This window comes from Geotrypetes seraphini, chromosome 1 (genome assembly GCF_902459505.1).
Source record: "Geotrypetes seraphini chromosome 1, aGeoSer1.1, whole genome shotgun sequence".
Classification (NCBI taxonomy): Eukaryota; Metazoa; Chordata; class Amphibia; order Gymnophiona; family Dermophiidae; genus Geotrypetes; species Geotrypetes seraphini.
The window spans coordinates 212,773,423-212,798,851 of NC_047084.1; the positions used below are offsets into that span (position 1 = coordinate 212,773,423).

The 25,429-nt window shown below is 41.6% G+C and overlaps 1 protein-coding gene across 5 annotated transcripts in view; it reads right to left on the reverse strand.

Annotated features, from left to right (window-relative positions):
- FIP1L1 (factor interacting with PAPOLA and CPSF1) overlaps positions 1-25,429 on the reverse strand; it is a 342,276-nt gene that overhangs the window by 283,127 nt on the left and 33,720 nt on the right. For all 5 annotated transcript variants that reach the window (XM_033945458.1, XM_033945476.1, XM_033945465.1 and 2 more), the window contains exon 4: positions 2,401-2,504. In XM_033945458.1, coding sequence (XP_033801349.1) covers positions 2,401-2,504 — 104 coding nt within the window. The remainder of the gene's footprint in view (positions 1-2,400; positions 2,505-25,429) is intronic.

Here is a 25,429-nt window from a genome sequence, read left to right on the forward strand (position 1 = left end):
TGTGTAGACAGTGACCATTCCTCCGGGTCGAAAATCTACTGACCGAGAACGTCTGCTTGCATTTTTTACACTCCTGTCACGTGCATGGCTGAGAGAGCCTGCAAGTAAGCTTCACCCACCAAACAGGGTACTTTTGGTGTTGAAATATGCTAACACTGCTGCATTTTCAGAAAAGACTCTGACTGCCTTGCCTTCCAGAGACTTCTCCAGTGCAAGAAGCACTAGATGAATGGCTCTGAGTTCCAGGCGATTTATGGACCACTTCTGCTGAGACAGAGTATAAAGTTCCTGGATTGGGCGTCCAATGCAATGACACCCCCACCTCCCCAACTTTAAAGGCTGGTATTAGTCGTTAAGTATCGACCAGAAGGAGATACAAAGAGGCATGCCCCTGGAAAGAGTAGCTGCCAGCAGCCACCACCATAGGCTGCTCTTCGTTGCAGGTAGCCAGGGGAGCGGCTGCTGTAGTGAGTCTGTCTGAGGGGACCAGCGAGAGAGAAAATAATTTTAGAAGGATCACATGTATGCTCTGGCTCAAGGAATCACTTCTATGGTCACCTCCATTGACCCCAGGACCTGCAGATAATGCCACGCCATGGGAGCCAGCCTGTAGCAGCTCCAAAGTTTGCTTCTGGAGATTCAGTCTTTATGGCTCTGGGGCAAACACTTGGCCAACGGCCGTGTTGAACAAGATTTTTAGGTACTTCCCTATGAGGAAAGGCTAAAGCAGCTAGGGCTCTTCAGCTTGGAGAATAGATGACTCGGGGTGATATGACAGAGGTCTATAAAATACTGAGTGGAGTGGAAAGGGTAGATATTAATCTCTTGTTCACTCTTTCCAAAAACACTAAGACTAGGGGGCATGCAATGAAGCTACTAAGTAGTAGATTTAAAACAAACCGATGAAAATATTTCTTCACAAAATGTGTAATTAAACTTTGCAATTTGTTGCTGGAGAATGTGGTAAAATCAGCTAGCTTAACAGGATTTTAAAAAGGTTTGGATAATTTCCTAAAAGAAAAGTTCATAGGCCATTATTGAGATGGCTTTGGGGAAATCCATTGTTTATTCCTAGGATAAGCAGCATAAAATCTTTTTACTTCGGATCTAGCTAGGTACTTTGGACCTGGGTTGGCCACTATTGGAAACAGGATACTAGGCTTGATGGACCTTTGCTCTGTTCCTGGATGGCAATTCTTATGTTCTTATTTCAGGCGCTGAGCCAGTTCCAGCCGACTCTTTTTGAGGGTGAATCTCTATCCCAAGTCCTGGAGGAGATGCACACTTTCAAACCCACCAACTTGCCTTCCTCTTTGGATGAAGCTCTGATGAGCCTATCATCCAAATATGGGTGCATTTGAATCCAAGCTTTGTGGAGGTGCACTGCTACCAGCACCATCACCTTGGTAAAAGTGTGAGGTGCCATGGCCAGTCCAAAGGAGTGTGGAGACCTGGAAATGCTGCTCCAGCACATGAAAATGGCAGTAGTTCCTGTGGGTAGGGAAGATGGGAATGTTAAGATAGGACTCCGTCAAATTGAGGGAGGCAAGAAATTCCCCCAGCGCCATTTTTGCTATGACTGACTGCATGGACTCGATGCAGAAGTGTGGTACCTTAAGTGCCAGATTGACTGACTGGAGGTCCAGAATCTGCCTCCAGTTGTCTGATGAAATATATATGGAGTATCTGCCCAAGCCTGATTCTGCATCCGGGATCAGCTCTATGGCCCAAAGAGCCAGTAGCCTTTGCACCATAGCCAGAACTTTGAGGGCTCTCTCCAGCCAGAATTTACAAGGTGGTCTGGTAGCAGGGGGGGGGGGGGGCACAGAACTCAATTTTGTAGTCCTTCTGGACAGCATCCAGAACCCAGAGGTCTGTGCCAAGCTGAAATTTTGGAAAAAGACAAAGCAGATCTAATGGAAATATATGTAATCACTCATGGTCACATTTCTTGTCTACTCTTCCCAGTGTACAACTGGATCTGAAAGTTGGTTATACTGTCAGTCTCATCACATTGCCAAGGAAGTGAGATAAACTTGGAGCACAGTAACTGTAGATACAAACATATTGCTCGCACATAAGTCCATGAGATATGTTTACTAATGGTGTCACTCCACTGCTTAATTACAAATGCAACATAAAACGCTGAAAAGTTAACTGAGGACAGATTTCAATTAAACAAACTATGGACTTTGATCACTAATGGCAAATGGGCTTTATTCAAAAATAAAAAAAGTAAAACATAAGAAATTTTCTTAGGGAAAAAAACCTTAAGAGCTAGAATAAAACCACAACAGGAAATAACAGATTAATGAAATATGCAAGCTTATATTCTGATAGGTTATGTTTTCTGTTTCAAAATACCCCTTTTAATACTCAAAGATAACATTATGTCTTTACCCATATTGTGGTGCTCCAGTTTTAATATCTCCAATGGTGACGTGAACATCATCCTCATCGTCATCACTGTCACTGTCGCTGTCATCTTCAGTCTCTGTCACCTTCTGTATCATCAATGATACAAAGATTGCTCAGTAAAGATCATTAAATAAACAAAAACTTAAACATTTTGTAACGCAAAATCACCAGTAGAGATTTTAAATTTTAAAAATGCAGTTACCGGTACTCACATGTAATAGGCATTATCCAGGGATAGCAGGCAGATATTCTCACGGATGGGTAAAGTTATCCATAGTGCCTGGTAAGGACAGTGCAAAAGTGTACTTTCACTTTAACTTCTTCAGAAGTCTCAAGACCGCCCGTACCGCACATGCATGAGTGCACGACGTTGGTTTGTGGGACCATCAGTTCAATAAAAAAATTAAGACGTCAACTAGGGGAAGAAGGAGGGTTGTGAGAATATCTGACTGCTGTTCCTGGATAATACCTGTTACAGATAAGTAACTATGTTTTATTCCAGGACAAGCAGGCAGCATATTCTCACAGATGGGACTCCCTAACTACATCAAAAGGGATGGAAGGAACCAGGTGTGACTCAGATGGGGGGATTATTTTTTCTTAGATACCCTTGTAAGTGTGTAATAAGGTATAATTCCCTCAAATATATTTTCTTTGAACCGTCTCATTTGACTGCTTTCCTCTCCATGAAGCGCCTTGAAAAAGGAGAAACATCGGTGTCTTAATTATTAAGCTCTCTTTCAGCACAGATGACATGTTTTGGTTAATTTTGTTATTGTACTAAACTTACTCCTAATTCCTGAATCTTGGATCCATTGTTGAGGACTAGTGTACGATTAAGTTGGAATTATTACCTTTTATGTAATTTAGGTTTATTTTCAATTTTGAGAATAATCAAAGATATGTTTTCTTGATTGCACTTTTCTGTACAAGATGCTATGCTTGTTAAAATTTCAAAAATTTATAAATAAATAATAATAATAAAAAAAAAGGGATGGAAGGAAGTTGGCACTTACGTAGAGAATAAATTTTGTAGAACTGCTTACTGAACCGACTGTCCCATCTGGAATGAGTCTCCAGGCAGTAATGGAACATGAAAGTATGTATTGAAGATCAGGTGGCAGCCTTACAGATGTCCTCAATAGGAGTGGAATGGAGAAAAGCAACTGAGGATACCATTGCTAACTTTGTGTGCTGTGATACAACATTCCAACAGCAGCCCATCCCAAGCATAGCAGGAGATGATGCAGTCTGCTAACTATGTAGAAATAGTTCTCTTGATAACCAGAGTTCCCAGTCTGTTAGGAACAAATGAGAGGAATAGCTGAGTAGAGGTTCTATGAGGCTTTATTCGATCCAGGCTTTGTTCAATCAACTAAAACATGATACAGTCCTGTGTATGAAGTGCAGCTTCACCCAGATGGAAATATGATCTTGAAAACAAGACAGGCAGAACTAGACTGGTTGAGGTGAAATTCTGAAATGACTTTTGGTAGGAATTTGGGATGAGTATGTAGGATCACTCTGTCATGGTAGAAGGTTGTATAAGGTGGATCTAAAACCAGTGCTTGAAGTTCACCGACGCGTCGAGCTGAAATGATGCAAATCAAGAAGACCACTTTCCATGCAAGATGTTTGAGGGATGAAGATGCCAATGGCTCAAACGGTGGCTTCATGATAGTGCAAAGTACATTGAGGTCCCAAGAAACTGGAGGGGCTTTGATTGGGAGTTTTGTATGCATCATTCCCTTCATAAATTTGGAAACCAAGGGGTGTGTAGCCAGAGGTTTATCGTGAAGAGGAATGTGAAGGGCACTGAGGTATACTCTCACTGAAGTAGTATTTAGACCTGAGTTGGAGAGATGTAAAAGGTAATCCAAAACTGATGACAGAGGACATGTATCTGGAAGCAAGTCATGTTGATCACACTATACGGTGAAATGAGTTCACGTAAAGTGATAGCAACGTTGTGTGAATGGGTTTCTAGCAACGTTTATGATAGCTGATACTGAAGCAGAGAGATGAGTATCATTTATTGACTGGGAGAGAGGTACCAGGCTGTTACGAGTCAACAAACGTAGATTGGGGTGGAGTAAGGACCCTTCATTCTGTGTAATAAGAGTTGGGTAAATCTGCAGAGGGATGGGCTCCCCGGCACTGAGTTGAAGTAGAAGAGGGAACCGAAGCTGTCTTGGCCATCTCAGAGCAATGAGAATCATCATAGCTGGCTCCCGTTTGAGTTTGAATAGAAGTTTCCCTATTAAGGGTATTGGAGGTAAAGCATAGAAAAATCAGTGTGTCCAATCTATCTACCAGGACGGCATCGGATTCCAGAAGATGTGGTGAGTGTAGTCTGGAGCAAAACTATGGAAGTTTGTGATTGATGGGAGACACAAACAGATCTAAGGGGCTCCCCATGTTGATGAGATTTGTTGTACTGTCTTCATGTTCAAGGACCACTCGTGAGGTTGGAGGTATCTGCTTAGCTTGTCTGCCAGGTATGCTGCTTTGAGAAAGATGTTACACGGAATTGCCCAATTCCATATTTGAGTTACTTTTTGGCAAAAATATTATCCGAGCTCTTCAATCTTTCCCTACGCACGGGAAGAGTCCCCTCGGACTGGAAAGCAGTTAATGTTATTCCACTCACAAAAAGGGCTGCAGGACAGAGACGGCAAATTACAGACCAGTGAGTCTCACATCCATAGTGAGCAAACTCATGGAAACACTGATCAAACAGAAACTTGACACAATCCTGGACGAGGAAAATCTATGTGATCCCCACCAACACGGATTTACCAAGGGCAGGTCCTGCCAATCAAATCTGATTGGCTTTTTTGACTGGGTAACAAGTCAACTGGATGCCGGGGAGTCCCTGGACATAGTGTATTTGGACTTCAGTAAGGCTTTTGATAGCATCCCACACCGCAGGTTAGTGAACAAGCTGAAAACACTGGGATTAGGAGAAACAATAACTGCATGGGTTGAGGATTGGCTGAGCGGTAGACTTCAGAAGGTGGTGGTAAACGGTATCTCATCCAAAACGTTGGATGTGACCAGTGGAGTGCCACAAGGCTCGGTCTTGGGACCGATTCTATTCAACTTATTCATAGGAGATATGACCCAAGGGCTTAGAGGAAAAATATTATTGTTCGCCGACGACGCAAAACTATGTAACATAGTAGGTAAAAGCACTTTGCATGACAGTATGAAGCAGGACCTACTACTATTGGAACAATGGTCAATGACTTGGCAGCTAAGCTTCAATGCTAAAAAATGTAAAGTAATGCACCTGGGTAAAAGAAATCCATGCAGATCTTACTCACTAAATGGTGAGATCTTAGCTAGAACCACAGCAGAACGCGATTTAGGAGTAATCATTAGTGATGACTTGAAATCTGCCAATCAAGTGGAAAAGGCTTCTTCTAAGGCAAGGCAAATGATGGGTTGTATCCATAGAGGTTTTGTCAGCAGGAGACCTGAAGTCTTAATGCCGTTGTACAAATCCATGGTGAGACCTCATTTGGAGTATTGTGTTCAATTCTGGAGACCACACTACCGGAAAGATGTGCTGAGAATTGAATCGGTTCAGCGAATGGCCACCAAGATGGTCTCAGGTCTCAAGGATCTCCCGTATGAAGAAAGGCTAAGTAAATTGCAGCTGTACTCACTTGAGGAACAAAGAGAGAGAGGAGACATGATTGAGACGTTTAAATATATCACAGGTCGTATCGAGGTGGAAGATGATATTGTCCACCTTATAGGCCCCTCGTCTACCAGAGGGCATCCGCTGAAAATCAGGGGAGGTAAATTTCATGGTGATTCCAGAAAGTATTTCTTCACCAAAAGAGTGGTCGATCACTGGAACAAACTCCTTCTGCAGGTGATCGAGGCCAACAGCGTGTCAGAATTTAAGAGAGAATGGGATATTCACGTGGGGTCTCAAAGGGTGTAAAGCCACGGGGGGGGGGGGTCATTAGAGTGGGCAGACTTGATGGGCTATGGCCCTTTTCTGCCGTCATTTTCTATGTTTCTATGAACCCATGCCCCCTGTTTGTTGACATAGTACATAACGACTTAATTGTCTGTGCACACTAGAACTACTTGAGATGAACCTGAAATGTGTTCAGTGCTTTGCAAATCACTTACAGTTTTAGTAGATTGATGTGAAAGGATTGTTCATGAGCAGTCCAAGTCTCTTGAGTGTGAAGGCCATCTAGGTGAGCTCCCCATCCAGACATGAATGCATATGTTGTTAAGATCTTCTGAAGCGGGGCTACATGAAAAAAAGGTCCCTGGAGAGGTTGGTTGGGATAATCCACCACTGCAGAGATTGACGAAAAAGTGAGGTGACTGAGTTGGTGGGAGAGCGGATTCATGTCCTGAGACCATTGGGGATTCCTGAGATGAAAATGGGCAAATGGAGTAATATGTATGGCAGGAACCATGTGCCCTAGGAGACACATCATGTGATGCGCTGAGATACGTTTGTTGAGCAGATACTTGGTTGCAGAGCAAATTACATTGTTGAACCTCTGCTGAGTAAGGTAGGAACAAGAATGAATTGTATCTAGTAATGCTCCTATGAATTCCAGCCTTTTTGATTATGTAGGCAGGACAGATCCGAGATTTCAGGCCTGATGATCCTATGCTCTGTTACTCTATATAGTGAGCGGACTGCTGGGCACGATGGACCTCGGGTCTGACCCAGTGGAGGCATTGTTTATGTTCTTATATGCTGAAAGATCTATTCTTGTAAGCTGTTACTGATGTACTAATAAAAATATATTACTTATACCAGCATATCAAGTGCCGTGAGATCAGTCATTATTGTAGGCCCCAAACAGCAGGGTCATAACAACATCAGGCAGGTTGAACTCTCCCAACAGCAGCCTCCTTCATTCCAAACTTTTGGAGATCCACAATCAGATATTTATCAATTTGCTGCAATTGGGTTGGAGGTCTGTAGACTACACCCACTTAGATTGAAATTCCATCTTCTCTTTTCAGAGCAATCTATATCACTTCTTCCTCTCCCCAAGTCTCTTGCATTTCAGTCACTTGGATATCAATCTTTACATAGAGTGCTACTCCTCCATCTTTTTGACCATCTCTGTACTTCCTAAAAAGATTATATCTCAGTATGTTTGCATCCCATCCATGGGATTCACTGAACCATGGCCCAGTGATAACAACAAAATCCAGGTCTGCCTCTAACATCAGGGCTTGCAGATCATGAACTTTGCTGCTTTGACTGCGAGCGTTTGTAGTCATTGCTTTCCAGCTATTTTTCAGCAGTAATCAGCTTCATCGTATAGCTTTTTGTTACATTTCACTTCCCGTTGCAATGCTAAGAAGCGAGTTGCTAATACTGTTTATGTTGCAATCTTTACTACCATCACATCTTGTCTTTTGCTGGGGATAGCCTCTATAATTGCCCTTCATACATACACCACCCTCATCTTCTAGTTTAAATGCCTAGAAACATATTGCCTGAATTTCTCAGCTAGGATTCTTTTTCCTGCTATGGTAAGATGCAGCCTACCATTACAATATAGTCTTTTGTTGTTCCATGTATTGCCCCATCCTCCTAAAGCCTTCTACATGACACCAGACTTTGAGCCACCTATTGAAGTTATCAGTGTTCTGTACTCGTTCCACACCCTTTCCATAAGTAGGCAGTGCTTATAAAAAAGCTAGAGTCTTTACAAAAGGTTTTAACCCCTCTCCCAGTTCCTGAAAAGCTTTCTATGCTGCAGGTAGGTTATTGTTGGCTAGGTCATTTGTTCCAAGGTGCATAACAACATCAGGGTTCCAAAATCTTTGCTTCCTCCATAGGAGACTCTTGAACAAACTTGAAGGGCTGAAGTTAGGACCTAAAGTGGAGAACTGAATTAGAAACTGGTTGACGGACAGACACCAGAGGGTGGTGGTTAATGGAAGTCACTCGGAGGAAGGAAAGGTGAGTAGTGGAGTCCCTCAGGGTTCGGTGCTGGGGCCGATCCTGTTCAATATGTTTGTGAGTGACATTGTTGAAGGGTTAGAAGAAAAAGTTTGCCTTTTTGCGGATGATACCAAGATTGTAACAGAGTAGAAACTGAGGAGGGAGTGGAAAACATGAAAAAGGATCTACAAAAGTTACAAAATCTGATATGCACGGATGGGAAGAGGGACCTGGGGTGATAGTATCCGAAGATCTAAAGGCAAAAAAACAGTACGACAAGGAGGTGGCTACTGCCAGAAGGATGCTGGGCTGTTAAAAGAGAGGTGTAACCAGTATAAGAATGAAGGTGTTGATGCTCTGTACAGGTCGTTGGTGAGGCCCCACTTGGAGTATTGTGTTCAGTTTTGGAGACTGTATCTGACAAAGGACACACAAAGGCTTGAAGTGGTCCAGAGGAGGGCAACAAAAATGATAGGAGGTTTGTGACAAAAGACCTATGAGGAGACACTGGAAGCCCTGGATATGTATACCTTAGAGCACAGGTGTCAAAGTCGGTCCTCGAGGGCCAGAATCCAGTCGGGTTTTCAGGATTTCCCCAATGAATCTGCATGAGATCTATTTGCATGCACTGCTTTCAATGCATATTCATTGGGGAAATCCAGAAAATCCGACTGGATTCCGGCCCTCGAGGAGGGACTTTGACACCCCTGCCTTAGAGGAAAGGAGGGACAGGGGAGATATGATTCAGACGTTCAATACTTGAAAGTTATTAACGTAGAACAAAATCTTTTCCAGAGAAAAGAAAATGGTAAAACCAGAGGACATAATTTGAGGTTGAGGGGTGGGAGACTCAAGAGCAATATAAGGAAATTCTTCTTTACTTAGAGGGTGGTGGATGCCTGGAATGCGCTCCCGAGAGAGGTGGTGGAGAGGAAAACAGTGACGGAGTTCAAAAAAGCGTGGGATGAACACAGAGGATCTAGATTCAGAAAATAGTAAATGTTGAAGAACTAAGGCCAGTACTGGGCAGACTTGCACAGTCTATATCTGTATATGGCTGTTTGGGGGAGGATGGGCTAGGGAGAGCTTCAAAGGCTGGGAGAGTGAAGATGGACTGGAGTGAGCTATGACGGAGACTTCAGTAGCTGGAACCTAAGCACAGTACCTGACAGAGCTTTGGATTCTTGCCCAGAAATAGCTAAAGAGAAGAAGAAAAAAAAAATAAACCAAAATTTTTTTAGATAGAATCAGGTTGGGCAGACTAGATGGATCATTCGGGTCTTTATCTGCAGTCACCTACTATGTTATGTTACTTCCCTAATTACAGTCAGTATTTGTCTGGCATTTCTGGCAAGTTAGGGAACTTCTAAGTACCTTTCTTACTTATAATTTTAATGTATATTTTCTGAAAACCGCTTAGAACCTAACGGATGTAGCGGTATATAAGAAATAAATTACATTACATTTCTGATAGCTGAGGATCCTGGAAGGCATTTCACTTCTTTGAGTTCCTTGTCCTACGCTCCAAGGTTAATCCCTCTGATAATGGAATCCCCTAGCAGTAATACTTTTCTGGTTTGAGCTTTTCTATATATGCTTTGGGGATGCTTTTCTTCACAAGTTATCTTCACTGATTCTAGTTCCTCCTCAGTTCTTTTATTTTGAGCTTTACATTGCTCTAATGGAGCACAGGGATTCTTTAGTGTCAACAATTGTGAAGGTGGATGTTTCTGTGCCACATACCACAGTCTACCTCAGCCTACTGTGACCCATTTATTCCTGGGGTGTTTTATTCTTTGGGGGAGTGGTGGTAAATTGGTATGTTTGTATGGGGTAATTGTAGCTGCTTTAATTTCCTCCAATTCTTGCTTAATTTTACAGAGTTCCTCTTTGATACTATCAAGTTGAAGACCGATGGGGCAGGCCTTGAGTTTCCAAGATGGTGTGCCTGGAAACTAAAGCAATACAATGATTGCACTGAATGAAATTCATCTTGATTGGAATTGGGATTGACTGAGACTTTTTGATTATTGGGCTGTCTATATATGAGTTGCCAACCCTGAGATGGGGAGGGTGGGAGGGAGTAAAGTCCCAGTGAGTCATCAAAGATCCCTCTCACAGTTCTATAGGAGGACCTAGCAATTTGAGACACTATGATACAAATTCTGCTGGGATATACCTTTTTACCCTTAAAAAAAAATTCTAAATATTCTCAATAAATCTAGCTAGCAGTTTCTATGCTTTAATCTCCAACTACAGATTAAGACTTAAAGCTGCTCTCTGTTCTGACTGGCTATGAAAAATAAGCCTTGCCTGCAGCAGGAAAGATAGAAGTGTTTATCCCCTCTAATGACAGAGCTAAGCAGAAAAAGAAGAGAAAGAAAAAGGAAGGAAAGCTTTCTTTTGCCTTTTTTTTTTTTTTTTTTTTTTTGGGGGGGGGAGTAGTTTGGAAGACAGAGGAGTTATCATACTATAGACAAACAGTCATGTAAGTTTAAGTCCCAATAATTAAATGATTTATAAAGCCTGTGCTCAGGACTAGAGAAACAGTTAACAGTTTTAAATCTCCAGATTAAATAAATAGTAAGGTTTGAAGGAACCACTCAGTACAGAGAGTCTAATTTGCGAGGAGCTACAGGGATGGAAAGTGGCATTTCCAAATTTTTTTTGACAGTTTCCCATAAAATGTCATAAAGGAGAAGCCTGAGGAGTTCTTTGGCGGTTGATCATAATCTAGAGCCTCCAGTAACTGTTTAGAATGTTTAGAGCCAGCTTCCAGTAGAATGGACAGAGTTTCAGACATTTGACGAAGAATCCTGGAAAAAGTAGACTTTTCAGAAAAACAGGGGGCTCCTGCGAAGAACGTTGAGGTGAACCCTCATCAGAAGAACCTTTATCCTCAGAGAGAAGAGGATCCTGTTCAAAGTCTCCTCACAAGTCTGAATCTTGAATAGAATGTGGACGGTGTCGAAGACTCGGTGTCAAACAAGAACATAAGAGAGTCGGTGTCGACATGGGCATGAGCTGAGTCGGCACCAGCATCTGGAAATGCTCACCCAGTTCCTCCCTAAGCAAATTGTCAATCTTTTGCTTGAGGGAGAGCACCGGTAATGCTGGCTTTTTTGCTGGTACCTTCAGTGCGGCTCCACGCTCCGGCGATGAGGAGGCCGATGACAAGGAACTCACTGATATTGGAGCGGAGCGCTTTCTGGGCTTTTTCGAGGTTGGCAGGACTTGGCTCACTGCTACTTTGACCTGAGGCCCAGATGGAGTAGGGGATGGTTACAACATCGGAGTTGTTTCTGGTGGTGCCGATGTCAAATGGTGCGGTGGCGCTGTCGAGTCTCCTTCCATTGTGATACCAAAGTTTTTGTTGGATCAGGAGGTTCTTCAATGTTCTTTTTTGAAGGAAGAACAGCGGGAACAAGTCTCTGGGCGGTGCTCAGGCCCCAAGCACTGGAGACACCAGTGATGCGGGTCAGTTACTGAGATGGGCCAAGCACAGCGACCACACTTTTTAAAACCGGTTTGTGGGCGGGACATCAATGGAAAAACGGCCCTGGCAAAATCAAAATCGGAGGCCAAGGTGGTTGAACAGGCCCCGCCGGGCCAAACCCGCGAGATAAATAAAATGAAAATTGTTACTTTTTTTTTTTACAATCTAATTAGAAAAGAAGAAAGAAAGAAAGGACTGAGAGCAAAAAAAAATCCACGAGAGAGAAATTTCAACAGCTGTTGAAAAACGCGTCTTCTTAGCTCCGCAGAAACTAAGAAACTGAGGGATTGCGTACCTACGTCGGGCAGGAAGGCACTCACGCATGTGCGGTGTGGGCTATCGCAAACTTTCCAAAGACTTAAAGTAGCGATGCACTTTTAAAGTACCGGGGATCCGTCGGTGACATCATCCATCAGTGATAATATGCTGCCTGCTTGTCCTGGGATAATGTTGGATATGGCAATGGAAGGGATGGTACAGAGATGGAAGATGATGAGAACAGAGAAAGAAGAAAACGTCAAACGGACAGGAGTCCTTGGCAAGTGAGGTAACAGCACATAAACAGAAACCAGAGCCTGGGACCAACATGATTTGAATAATAAAATGACCAGACAAGAAAAGATAGAAAAAATAATTTTATTTTCTGCTTTGTGATTACAATATGTCACATTTGATATGTTTATCCTGTCAGAGCTTGTGTTAAGACAGCGAGCTTGAGCTTGGACCTAACAGAGAGGAAAAGTCTTTTTTGTTTGTTTACACCACAGTACCGGCGTAGGGTTGGAGAGGGCAAAAGGGAGTGGGGTGGGTAAAAAGGCTATAAAATAAACCTACCAGTTGTTTGAAAAAATACCTGATTGGGTGGGAAATGCAAATGGAATAAAATAAAAAAAAAAAAAATCATCGATTCAATAGGCCAAATTGAATCGAACTGAACATTTTTCTCCTGAATCAGGCAGCGCTACCAGATGTATGCAGTGCTGCATGGAGTCACAAAGGAGACAGTCCCTGCTCGAATGAGCTTACAATATAAAAAATCAAGACAAACAGGAAGCCAGGGCAGGGGTTAGAGTTAGAGGGGATGGTTAAACTGCTGGCTAGGATAGTGAGCAGAGGGCAGAAGGATTATGAGTTGAAGGCTAGACAACAAAGCAATAATTCTACAACAGTGTGTTGTTTTGGCACCATAATACCTGGTAGGAGCATATTCTACATAGAAACATAAACACCTACTTTCTTCTACAGAATACGAGTTCAAAAAGGAAAACAGGCACATATGCATGAGCATTTACATCAGCCGTAGGGGATGGTATAAGTGAGTGTGCCTAAGTGCCAGCATCCTATAAGTTGTATGAATGTGAGTCCTGCCCATGATCCACTCAGATTCTATGTGTATGCCCATCTGCCAAATAAGTGCTATGTAAAAAAAAATATGTGTATTTACAGAATAGTGCTTAGGCGTATTTATTTATTGATTTGATTAGTTTATTTATCCTGTTCCCCCCAACTAGCTCAGAATAGGTTACAAGTTAACAAACATAATATACAATCATGATGGATTAGTTTGCTATGCATATGATACGTGTTTATTTTAACTGAACTTATACAGATAATTTAGGTTAAAATAAATAATATACAGTAACAATTACAATTTTGCCATACTTATATTACAGTAGGTTCATCTTAAATTGACCAAATATACATTTAGTATAAATATATTTTTTTCCTTATGGCATCAGAGAGGGAGATTAGGTGAAGAGCTAGGTTTTTATTACTTTCCTAAAATTTAGGAGCCCATCAAGGGATCTGATCTGTGGGTGTAGTTGATTCCAGCAGTTTGGTATGAAATGGGAGTAGGCTTGTCATCTGACGTTCTGTAGTTGAAGGGCGCAACCAGGGGGCATTCGGAAACATACTTCCTCCTAGGAGTGGAGTGGCCTGTTTGGTGGGTGCCATGTTGTGCAAGGAGTTGTTTAATTTAACAATTGTCAGTGTTCTTCCCAGAAATTTTTTCCAGCCGTGTGGCATGAAAAAGTAGCCAGGTGAGGTGGGGCGGGATGGGGAAATTTGGTGGTGGGGAAAATTAAATGTGTACTATTTTTATTAGTTAATTATTATTATTTTCCAATGCTCAATATGAGTTCCTTTTTTAAGGTTTGACACTTGTGCCAGAATATTTTTATTAAATTTAAGAAGTATCCAATTCTAGACGTGAATAATTAGATATTCGTCCTCTTTCAAATGTTATAGAGGTTTAAAAATGGGAAATGCAGTAATGAAGTCATTAGGTTCAATCTAGCCATTTATTTCTGCATGAATTTAAACAACTAAAAAAAAGATAAACATAGCTCATCCAGTCATACAAGAAACAGCTCTACAGCACCTCTAATAATGTTTTGATCACTAGGTTTCTTCCTGAGGTCTCACTGAGGATATGAAATAGATGCGATCCCCACTTCCAGACCTCTTCCACATAATTTATGGAGAGGTGTTACTGAGTCTTGAAGGACACCTGTGTGATTGCACTACAGCAAAATAAAAAAGTAGCAGATAGAGATCAAAGTGAGAGCTAGGGCAAAACAGTTTAGGTAAAGATACAGGTAATAATTAGCAATGTATTAAAATGATTTTATTTTTATTTGCTTATAATGTCATTTAAAAGCTGCATGATAATACAACTTTAATTTAATTCTTTATTGTGTGTGTGTGGGGGGGGGGGACAACACCTACATCAACAGTAAAGTTAGAATAGGGTCATTTAATCCAGTGGCACACCTAGTATATATGACAGCCAGTGCTGATCATTTTTTAACAACCCCTCCTCTATATAAAAAAGCTATTTTTAGTAATAATCCATGAGTCACACAACAAGGGTGCACCTAGGAAAAGGCAGCATCTTAAACACAGCAGTGAGCACTAGAACACAACACACGCATTGTAAAACTAAACAAACCAGATCCTGCACAGTCAATTGATCCTGTACAGTCAATGCTAATAGAAAACCATGTCATTTTCATACACCCAGAACACAGATACACCCACACCCAATATGGAATAATCACAAACTAAAAATAGAAATATGTAGACAAAAGTTAAACTGAACCAAGAAACCAGACTCTACATACAATGCAACACCACAGAAACAGTGACACGTCCCCTAATACTGTGCAAAATATAAAGACAGTAGATGTAAATTTGAAAAAACTGCTACATAACAATCACAAGACTTGATATTGAAGACTGTTATTCATGCTGTTCTGCTGATCTGGCCTTAGAATCATACCAAATCAAGCAAAGCATACCTACCACATGATGATTTAATTTGCACTAGCCTTTGGACAAGTCATTTAGGTAAACAGGTGGTGTGGTCAATTTAAAAACAAAGGGAACACATTTGATCTTTTTTAAAAAAAAAAAAGAAAAGAAAAGGGGAGTTGCAAGACAAAATGCATTAAACAAAAAAACAGCAAAAGAATGCAGTAACAAAAAATTGTTACTTTGAGTGCTGCTTGTTATAGAGTATACCAGGGTGCCCACACTTTTTGGGCTTGTGAGCTACTTTTAAAATGACCAAGTCAAAATGATCTACCAACAATAAAAATTTAAACACAAAGCACACTGAAAGGCAGAGAAAATGTTAATTATCATTATTGCTTTTTTGGGTTCCTCTCCAGTTTATTATTAGATATGTACATCTTCTATATTAGTGATTGCAAATTTGGGACCTGCTCAGCCTTTTTTTTAGCTCCTCAGCTAATGTTAGTGTGGCTCCAGAAAAATATTTTTCGTCCAATGTGGCCCAGGGAAGCCAAAATGTTGGGCACCCCTTCTTTAGAGCCCTGGGGCATGGGTTTAATTCGCCACAGGCTAAGGCAGGAGATAGGGCAGGGAGGGAAGCTTACAACTTGCTGCTCTTGCCCTCTTCGGGCCTTTCTCGCTGCCGGGTCCTGCCTACTTTCTGTTTCCACGAAGGCAGGACCCGGCAGCGAGGAAGACCTGAAGCAAGCAAAAGCAGCTAGTTGTAAGCTTCCCTCATTGCTTCCTGTAGCGAATTGTGAATGTTGAAGGGGGGGGGGTGGAGAAATGCTGCACTGTGGCCAATTGGAGGGGGGAGAGATATGCTGCTGCACCCAATTGGGGGGGGAGGGGAGAAGAAATGCCAGGGAAGGGAAGGGAAAGAGAGATGCCAAGACCATGGGAGGGAGGAAAAGAAAAGGAGATACCAGACCATGGAGGGGGAGGGGGAAATGTCAAGGCATATGGGGGGGGGAAGAGACAGATGCCAGACCAGGAGGAAGGAGGGAGAGAAAGGAAGGAGAGGAGTTGCCAGATAATGGAGAGGGAGATGGAAGGAGAGGAGAGAGATGCCAGCGCATGGGGGAGGGAAGGGAAGAACGAGATGCCAGAGCATAGGGGAGGGGGTGGAGACAGAAAAATGGAGAGGGGTGAAACTGAAATGAACCATATACAAAGGAGAGAAAGGGCACAGGATATAGTTTATTGAAGGGACATAAAATGAGGGACGATGCCTTATGGAAGAGAGAAGATATATAGAAAGAAGAGAAGATGATTGAAGCAGATATGACAAAAGGTAGAAATATTTTTTTTTTGTTGCTTTACTTAGAATCAAGTATTGTAACTGTATTGTTAAAAGTTTATAAATAGGAAATGGAAATAAGGCAATATTTTTTTTTTTTAGACTAAACCCCTTTCCTCAGGGCAGGACAGGATACCGTAACAGCAGTATACTGTACTGTCTTGAAGAAAGATTTGGCCTCTGAAAGCTAATTGAAAAATGGATTAGTCCAATAAAATGTATTTTCTTATTTCTCATTATTTGTTTTATTTCTATTTGCTAATTTGTAAAGTGGTGATTATTATGTATCAGTTTTTTCAAATTTACATCTACTGTCTATATTTTGCACAGTATTAGGGGACATGTTTCACTGTTTCTGTGGTGTTGCATTGTATGCAGAGTCTGGTTTCAATTTAACTTTTGTCTACATATTTCTATTTTTTAGTTTGTGATTATTCCATATTAGGCGAGGGTGTTTCTGTGTTCTTTGTGTATGAAAAGGACATGGTTATCTGTTAGCATTGACTATAAGATCAATTGACTGTGCAGGATCTGGCTTGTTTAGTTTTACAATGTGTGCTGGTGTTCTAGTGCTCACTGCAGTGTTTAAGATGCTGCCTTTTCCTAGGTGCACCCTTGCTGTGTGACTCATGGATTATTACTAAAAATAACTTTTCTATATAGAGGAGGATGTTGTTAAAAAAATGATCAGCACTGGCTGTCATATATACTACATACGCCACTAGATTTAATGACCCTATTTTAACCACCAAAGTTCCCCATCCCGCCCCACCCGGCTACTTTATCATGCCACCAGGCTGGAAAAAATTTCTGGGGAGAACACTGAAGAGTATAATGGTAACAGCAGAGTTCTCTTTTTTAAAAAAAAAAAAAAAAAAAATTATTTATTTATACATTTTAAACTTTTGACATTAACATCCATCAAAGATAAGAAAAAATACAATGAACTGAAAATAAACCAAACAATGAGATCAATGTTCTCTACATAATTTCCAGGAAATTAATTAAATAATTCAAAGTATAATTAGTTCACAATTATTGGAAACGGGGCTTAAAACTAGACTGAGTAATATCATTCAAGCAACAATTTTTAAGGAAAATTAAAGATGAGGCTTGATAACCCCCGAACCATTTTTCATTGAGCAGTTCTACATGGATACTCTTATCATTAAGTAGAGGTTACTTGCCCTTTAGCAGAAATAAATTTAGATAGCTACTGCGGTTCGTAAAAAACATATCTATTTTCTCTATAAAACATTACACATTTACAGGAATAACGCAATGTGGATGTTGCTTCCAACTGCAGGGCCTGTGGTCTCATAATTAGAAATTGTTTTTGTCTTTTCTGTGTAGATCTAGAAACGTCTGGATATATCTGTACTATGCATGTAAAAAGGGAACACCTTTATATCTGAAAAACAGTTGCATCAGACATTCCCTGTCTGAGTCAATAGCAAAGGGAACTATCATTATTACGGTAGTCTGAGGTTCCATTTATGACCTTTCTAGGAAATTAGTCAAGTCCAAACTATCAGCAGAGATTCTGCTGGTTAGGACTCTGTGATTTTATCTTAATAGAACAGCAGAGTTCTCAAATGTTTTTCGGTACTGTATTTTCATCATATTCTGTGTCTGATTCTTTAGTTTCTCTTGTTATGCATATCAAGTTGTTTCTTTCCCTTCAAGTGCCGGTGAATTCTCTTTTATTTCTTCAAACAGTCAAAACTTGCCTAAGCTTAATGGTGGAAAAAGATTTTGAACATGAACATTTGTACTTCAGCACCGTTTTTTACATTTCAATGTACTGATGCAGGTAGGTGTGTCTGGAGACCTAGCTCTACTGATTTTGAGGAACTTTACAAAAGAGAATCTATCTACCCAGCTTCCAAAATAGCTCTGTAAATATTCCACACTGTGTACTTTACAAGTTTATGTTAAAAATTCAACCCTTGGAAGAAAAATAGTGCACAAATCATTTAAATTCCTCTGTCACTTTTCAAATACATACAGGCTAAACAGAAATATTCTGGATCTGAAGGTGTAACATAGTTACTCTCAACAGATACATCTTGAAGGCTTGTGGCATTTCATGTTACACTTTCTCTTTTTGCAAAACAGTGAATTTTGTTCATTTCATGGTTCAAAAATGTGACTTATTAAACGTGAAATACAAACTGCAAAGTCACTAAAAGCTGACTGATTTTGAGAAACACAGTTGATCTCAGCTCTTACTACTGTTTGCTATTTTGAATCACATGCCAGGATTAACCCATATGGAGACATTAAGGCGCCCCCCACCCCCTAAAAAAAAACCCTCAAGGCACCCCCCACCCTCCAAAAAACAAAACAATCTATATCTTGCACTTACTACACTTCCTTCTCATGCTTTATGTTTTCTGTTAGTGTGAATACTACTTTGGCAGGAAAGATTATTTCCATATATACAGCTGCTACCAAGTCCCGGTCAAAACCCAGTATCACTCTAGCCACTGTTGCTATGTACAGTTGATAGCAAGTTCCTCATCCATACTTGCTCTGTAGGGTTTCAGCACAGTCAACTGTGATAAGCCTTAGGGTCAGGGTAGGATGGTAAGAGGAGGAACTGGTGGTGGTAAAGACAACTCTGGTGGTGACTAATCCTCTGGATCTAGGAAGGATTGAGTAGCTCTCTGAATCCTGGCAGAAAGACAAGGATGCAAGCTTATTAGGCCTGACAGGGAGAGAAGGCTACAGCAACTCCTCTATATTTGAGTGGGAGGTCAAGGATGGTGATAGTTTGTTTAGATCCAGGTAGGTGGTAGATCCATGGATTCTGGCAGGGGAAGAGAGAAGACAGCACTTTAGATCAGGCAGGAGGGCTGAAGTGTCAAGGTCTCCTTGGGTGCAGGTATATGAGAGGGTGCTCAGCCCAATCGCTATCTAGACGACGAGATGCTCATGCACAGGAATTAAACATTTTTCACATCAACAAAGCCATAAAGGCCGCTCATGATCACTTCATGAGATTCCTGAAGACTAGCAAATGAAAGGTTTGAATTTCAGAAATGTGTTAAATGCTTGCATGTGATATTGATATGACTGAGAAAAGCAGTTACTTACCTGTAACAGTTGTTATCTAGAAACAGCAGGCAGATATACTCACAGATGGGTGATATCATCCACTGAGCCCGGTATGGACAGTGCAAAAGTGTACTTTCACTTCTTAGAAGTTTCAAGACTGCCTGTACTGTGCATGCGTGAGTGCCTTCTCACCCGACATCGGCTCAGAGGACCATCAGTTCAGTACACAAGCTAGGAAACCAAATAGGGGAGGAGGGAGGGTTGTGAGACTATCTGCCTGCTGTCCCAGGATAACACCTGTGACAGGTAAGTAACTGTGCTTTATTCCAGGATAAGCAGGCAACATATTCTCATAGATCAGACTCCCTAGCTACCAGGAATGGGATGGAGGGAGTTGGCGACTAACAGTGAATATGTTTGTTTGGTTTTTTGGGGGATTAGGATCCAGACAAAAATGGGATGTGAAAGCATGGTGTAGAGAGTTAAGTCTGCTTTAAATGATCACAATGAAGGAGAATCTATTTACAAGACAGGAGGGCTGCAGTGGCAAAGCCTCCATGGGTGCTGGTATGTGAGAGGGTGCGCAAACCAATAGCTATCTAGACTAAGGCTGCCACTGCTGTTATTTCATACGCTGGAGCACTATTGTCCAGTAGCAATCCAGCCCGAGCATGGCAGCATGAAACATAGAAACATGATGGCAGATAAAGGCCAAATGGCCCATTTAATCTGCCCATCCACAGTAACCATTATCTTTCTCTCTCCAAAAGATCCCACATGCCTATCCCAGGCCCTTTTGAATTCAGACACAGTATCTGTCTCCACAACCTCTTCTGGGAGACTGTTCCATCCATCTATTATCCTTTCTGTAAAAAAGTATTTTCTTAGATTACTCCAGAGCCTATCACCTCTTAACTTCATCCTATGCCCTCTCATTGCAGAGTTTCCTTTCAAATGAGACACTCGACCCATGCGCATTTACATTACGTAGGTATTTAAACATCTCTATCATATTTCCCCTCTCCCGCCTTTCCTCCAAAGTATACATATTGAGATCTTTAAGCACAGTTACTTACCGTAACAGGTGTTATCCAGGGACAGCAGGCAGATATTCTCTACATGTGGGTGACATCATCCACGGAGCCCTGTTGCAGACAGCTTTTCAAGCAAACTTGATTGAAGATCTCAAGTTTGCTAGTGCTGCACACGCATGCGTGTGCCTTCCCGCTCAGCTAGAGGGCGTGTCTCCTCAATGTGGTCTTCAGTTCAGACAGCTAGCAAAGACGCCAACCCGGGGAGGTGGGAGGGTTGCGAGAATATCTGCCTGCTGTCCCTGGATAACACCTGCTACGGTAAGTATCTGTGCTTTATCCCAGGACAAGCAGGCAGCATATTCTCTACATGTGGGTGACCTCCAGGCTAACTAGGAAGGGACGGTGGGAGAGTTGGCAATTTAGGAGAACAGATTACGCAAAACCGACTGGCCGAACTGGCCGTCGCACCTGGAAAAAGCATCCAGACAGTACAGAGAGGTGAACGTATGAACCGAGGACCAAGTGGCGGCCTTGTAGATCTCCTCAATAGGCGTGAACCTGAGGAAAGCGACAGATGCCGCCATCGCTCTGACCTTATGCCCCGTGACCTGACCCGGCAGCGGACGACCAGCCTGAGCGTAGCAGAAGGAAATACAAGCAGCCAACCAGTTGGACAAGGTGCGCTTGGAAACAGGACAATCCAACCAATTAGGATCAAAAGAAAGGAAGAGTTGAGGAGCCATCCGATGAGACTGGGTGCATTGGAGGTAAAAAGCCAATACTCTCTTACAGTCAAGAGTGTGAAGCGCCACTTCACTAGGATGAGAATGGGGCTTTGGAAAAAACACCGGAAGAACAATGGACTGATGTGGTAGATGCGGTAGAATTATCATGTGAAGAGTTGCTCAGGAAGTTATGTTGTCAACACTGGATTACAGAGATGGAAGTTATCATGCAAGTGGAGCCAGTAACAAGGCTCTAAAGTGCCGATACTGTAGATTGGTAGGCAAAAGGGAACTGTCACTGAGTCCAGACAATTCAAAGGTTTGAAGATGAATGGGCTCCCTAACATTGAATTGAAGAAGTAAAGGTAATGAGGGTTGCCTCGGTTACTGTGAAGCCATTAGAATCATGGTGGTTTAATCCTGTTGAAATGTGAATAAGAAGTTCCTTATTATAGAGATGCACGGGAGCGCATGTAGGAATTGGGTTGTCCAAGCTGGAAGAAATTCAGTGAAATCCAAATGGAGGAGGAGAGTGCAGACTGGAACATAATTGGGTAAAGTTGCAATTGTTGGCAGGCAGGAAGAGACTTAAGTGTGGATAGATGACGGAAAACACCACTCGCAAGGCTGAATAAATCTGATTAAAATGACCGTTAGAATATTCCGTTACTCTGCTCTGCTAGCTTAGAAGAAGAGACTTGCATCACTTCTTGACAAGAGGAGAAGGGTCTGCACCATCCTTGGCCGAGTATGTAGCAGATGACAAGTAGAAGTAGGAGGAGCAGGAATACTTTGGGTGCTAATGACAGGCTAAAGGACAGTACCCTGTACTGAAGATGTGTACTTTCTGCGGGCTGGAAGAATGGGGATCTTTAAGATCTTGAGAGAAAAGCCAGTTGTTTTCCAATAGGAGATAGATAGTGCCTAGGGACAGCATGTGAAACTTTTATTGTATTAAGAAGTTGATAAGGGCTCAGAAGTTGAGGAATGGGCACAGTCCTCAGGTGTTCTTTGGTATGAGGAGATATTTGGAGCAGAATCCCTGGTCCTTCTGCTGAGAAGGTATTGGTTGCTGGAAATCAGTTGCAGAAGGTCTGAGAGTTCTTGTTGAAGAAGGGAGGTGTGCTGAGAGTACTTTTTTGGAGACCTGTGCAGAAGTATTTTTCAAAGATAAAACATATCCTTCATTTAAGACCTGCAAGGCCATTATTGGTGGTGATTAAGGTCCAACGATGTTGATAATGAGTCAAAGAATGTTTTTGTAACTTTGAACAATGTTGACAAGAGTCTACCTAGCCCTTAGGAACAAGGCACTGAAGACACCAATTGTGTGGATCAGTGACTGATATGGCCCTATTGCACCGAGAACATCTCTTGAAGCTGGTAGAAGGCTTCAACATCAAGGGAAAAACAGCCAATGCGAGATCAAAGGAATCAATTTTTCCTCCGATGATCGAGTAAATTCGCAACTGAATGAGTCAATGCTGCTGGCTGGAAAACCGGCTGGAGGGCTGATAGGTCTGAAAATTAAAGAGTAAAAAATTTCAAACCAAACTGAGAAAAGTTATATCAAAGAAAAGGAAATTAATGAAGTAAATCGACACAGGAGGGCACAAAAAAGAAAAGAAAAAAAAAAAAAATGGCGCAACTGGAGAGACCCCAATGCCACATCTTAACTCTGTGGAAAACTAGCTGATGGTCCTATGAGCTGTAGGGCGGGTAGGCACTCACACATTCACGGTATGGGCAGTCTTGAAACGTCTAAGAAGTTAAAGTGACAGTACACTTTTGCACTGTCTGTACCGGGGCTCCATGAATGACAACACCCATCTGTGAAAATATGCTGCCTGCTTGTCCTGGGATAACAATTAGATCAAGCAGCAGATCTAAAACATTAGATAATGCAATACCAGGTTCTTGCTTTTTCCTTCGCAAACATTTGTTGTATTTATAAAACTGTTCAGAACAAATACAAAGGGTACAAATAACTATACATTAAACAAGAAAAGTTTTGAAAGGAAAGGAGATAGGACTTGATATATTTTCTTTCTGTGGTTATAGTCAAAGTGGTTTATATATTATATACAGGTACTTATTTGTACCTGGGCAATGGAAGGTTAAGTGACTTGCACTGAGTCACAAGGAGCTGTAGTGGGAATCAAAGTCAGTTCCCTAGGTTCTCAGGCTGCTGCCCTAATCATTAGGCTACTCCTCCACTCCATTGCATACAAGTCCTCAGAGCATGGACATGTCATCATCAAACCTGTGAGGAAAGGCACTTCAGCTTAGTAAATACAGTGGTGCCTCGCATAACGAACGCCTCGCACAACGAACGCTGCACACAACGAACTTCATGTCTTGATTCACACAACGAACTTTGTTTCACACAACGAACTTCACACAACGAACTTCGTTTCACACAACGAACTTCGTTTCACACAACGAAGTCGCCCGAGCTGCCGATGTATTGCATCCTTCCGCGCAGGCACTGCAGGCAGTCGTTAGTCACTGCGCTTAACTGCCCTCTCTTACTGTATACAGTCGTCCTTTTAAGATAAACTCAATATTTTTTATATATCATGGCTTCTAAAAAAAGCAGGAAGGTGATTTCTGTTGAAATGAAACGGGAAATAATTAGAAGGAGTGAATGTGGGGTAAAACAGTGTGACCTCGTCAAAGAGTTTGGCCTCAGCAAGACCACCATTTTCACCATTTTGACAAATTTATCTTTTTTTATGTCATCTTAGCATATTTTATGCTGCAGAACGAATTATTTTTTTTAACATGTATTGTTATGGGAAAACGCGCTTCACATAACGAACTTTTCGCATAACAAACTTGCTCCTGGAACGAATTAAGTTCGTTGTGTGAGGCACCACTGTACTAGAAACTTCTGAGTTGTTTCACTGCACCATTTCCTAACTGCTAATGTCATGTGGGAACACTTTAGTTTATTTTTTTCAGCTGACTAGAATACAACTCACTGGGGAAGTATACAGGATGTGAAGATACATAGTCTGCTATCCACAGAGAACATCTATGAAAGGTAAGAAACTTAGTTTTCTCCAAATACAAGAATAGCAAGAACTCATAGCTTGGGACTCTACAGCTACATGCTGCCTTCAACAGAAAAAAATAAGAGGAAATCAAACAAGGCGTTTTTAATAGCAAACACCAAAATATTTTTTGTAGCAACCAGACTCTATAATTTTTCTCTTTTCTTTTTGGAAGGCAGACAGAAAACAGAAATGTGTATGTGTGTGTGTGGAGGGGGGGCAAGGGGGGGGGGAAGAAGGGGGAGAGGAGTTGGTTTCAAATTCCCCCCTTTCCCAAAGAGATTCTGGAGCCCAGTAGTGGACTGTAAATGTATGAACAAATGTCCAATGTAAGGCCTGGTAAATTTCCTCCATTGAGGCAAATCTCAAGACATTATAAACTATGATATGGCTCTCAAGGGTTAACTCTGCATGGGGATAAGTAATGTAAATATTGTAAGCTCTACTGAGATGGGATCTTCTCTTACATGTTTAATATAGAGTGCTGCAAACATCTAGCAGCACTATATAAATTATTATTATTAGTAGTAGTAAATATCTACTACTAGCCAATTTGATAGTGTGCACTTGTTGCTGGCAGCCCACATCCTATTAGAGTCAACGGAAACAAGAAGTTGGGTGGACTTTCTAAGGGCTTCAGTCTACTCCATAGAAGGTTAAGGATCTCTTGCAATTCAATGTGTGCAGTGTGTTTTCACCTTTGTGGGCATGAGGTCTTGGAGAAAAATATTGATAGAATAGATTAAAGTAAAAATCCTACACCACCTTGGGAAGGAATTTAAGATGAGTGAATAGAACTACCCTGTTATATATCTTGGTTTAAAGTGGGTCAGTTACTAGAGCCTGGTGATCACTCACTCTGTGCACTCAAGTTAGTGCCACCAAAACCAGGATCTTCCAAAGTCAGGTACTTCAGTTCACAATTATCAAGTGGCTCAAAAGAAATGATCATCAGCTGTGATACTACTATAGTCACAAAACTACAGGAGATTCAATAGGAGACTTCAACAGAAACAAGTCAAAGTAACATAGCAGATGACGGCAGATAAAGACCCAAATGGTCCATCGAGTCTGCCTAATCTGATTCAATTTATTTTTT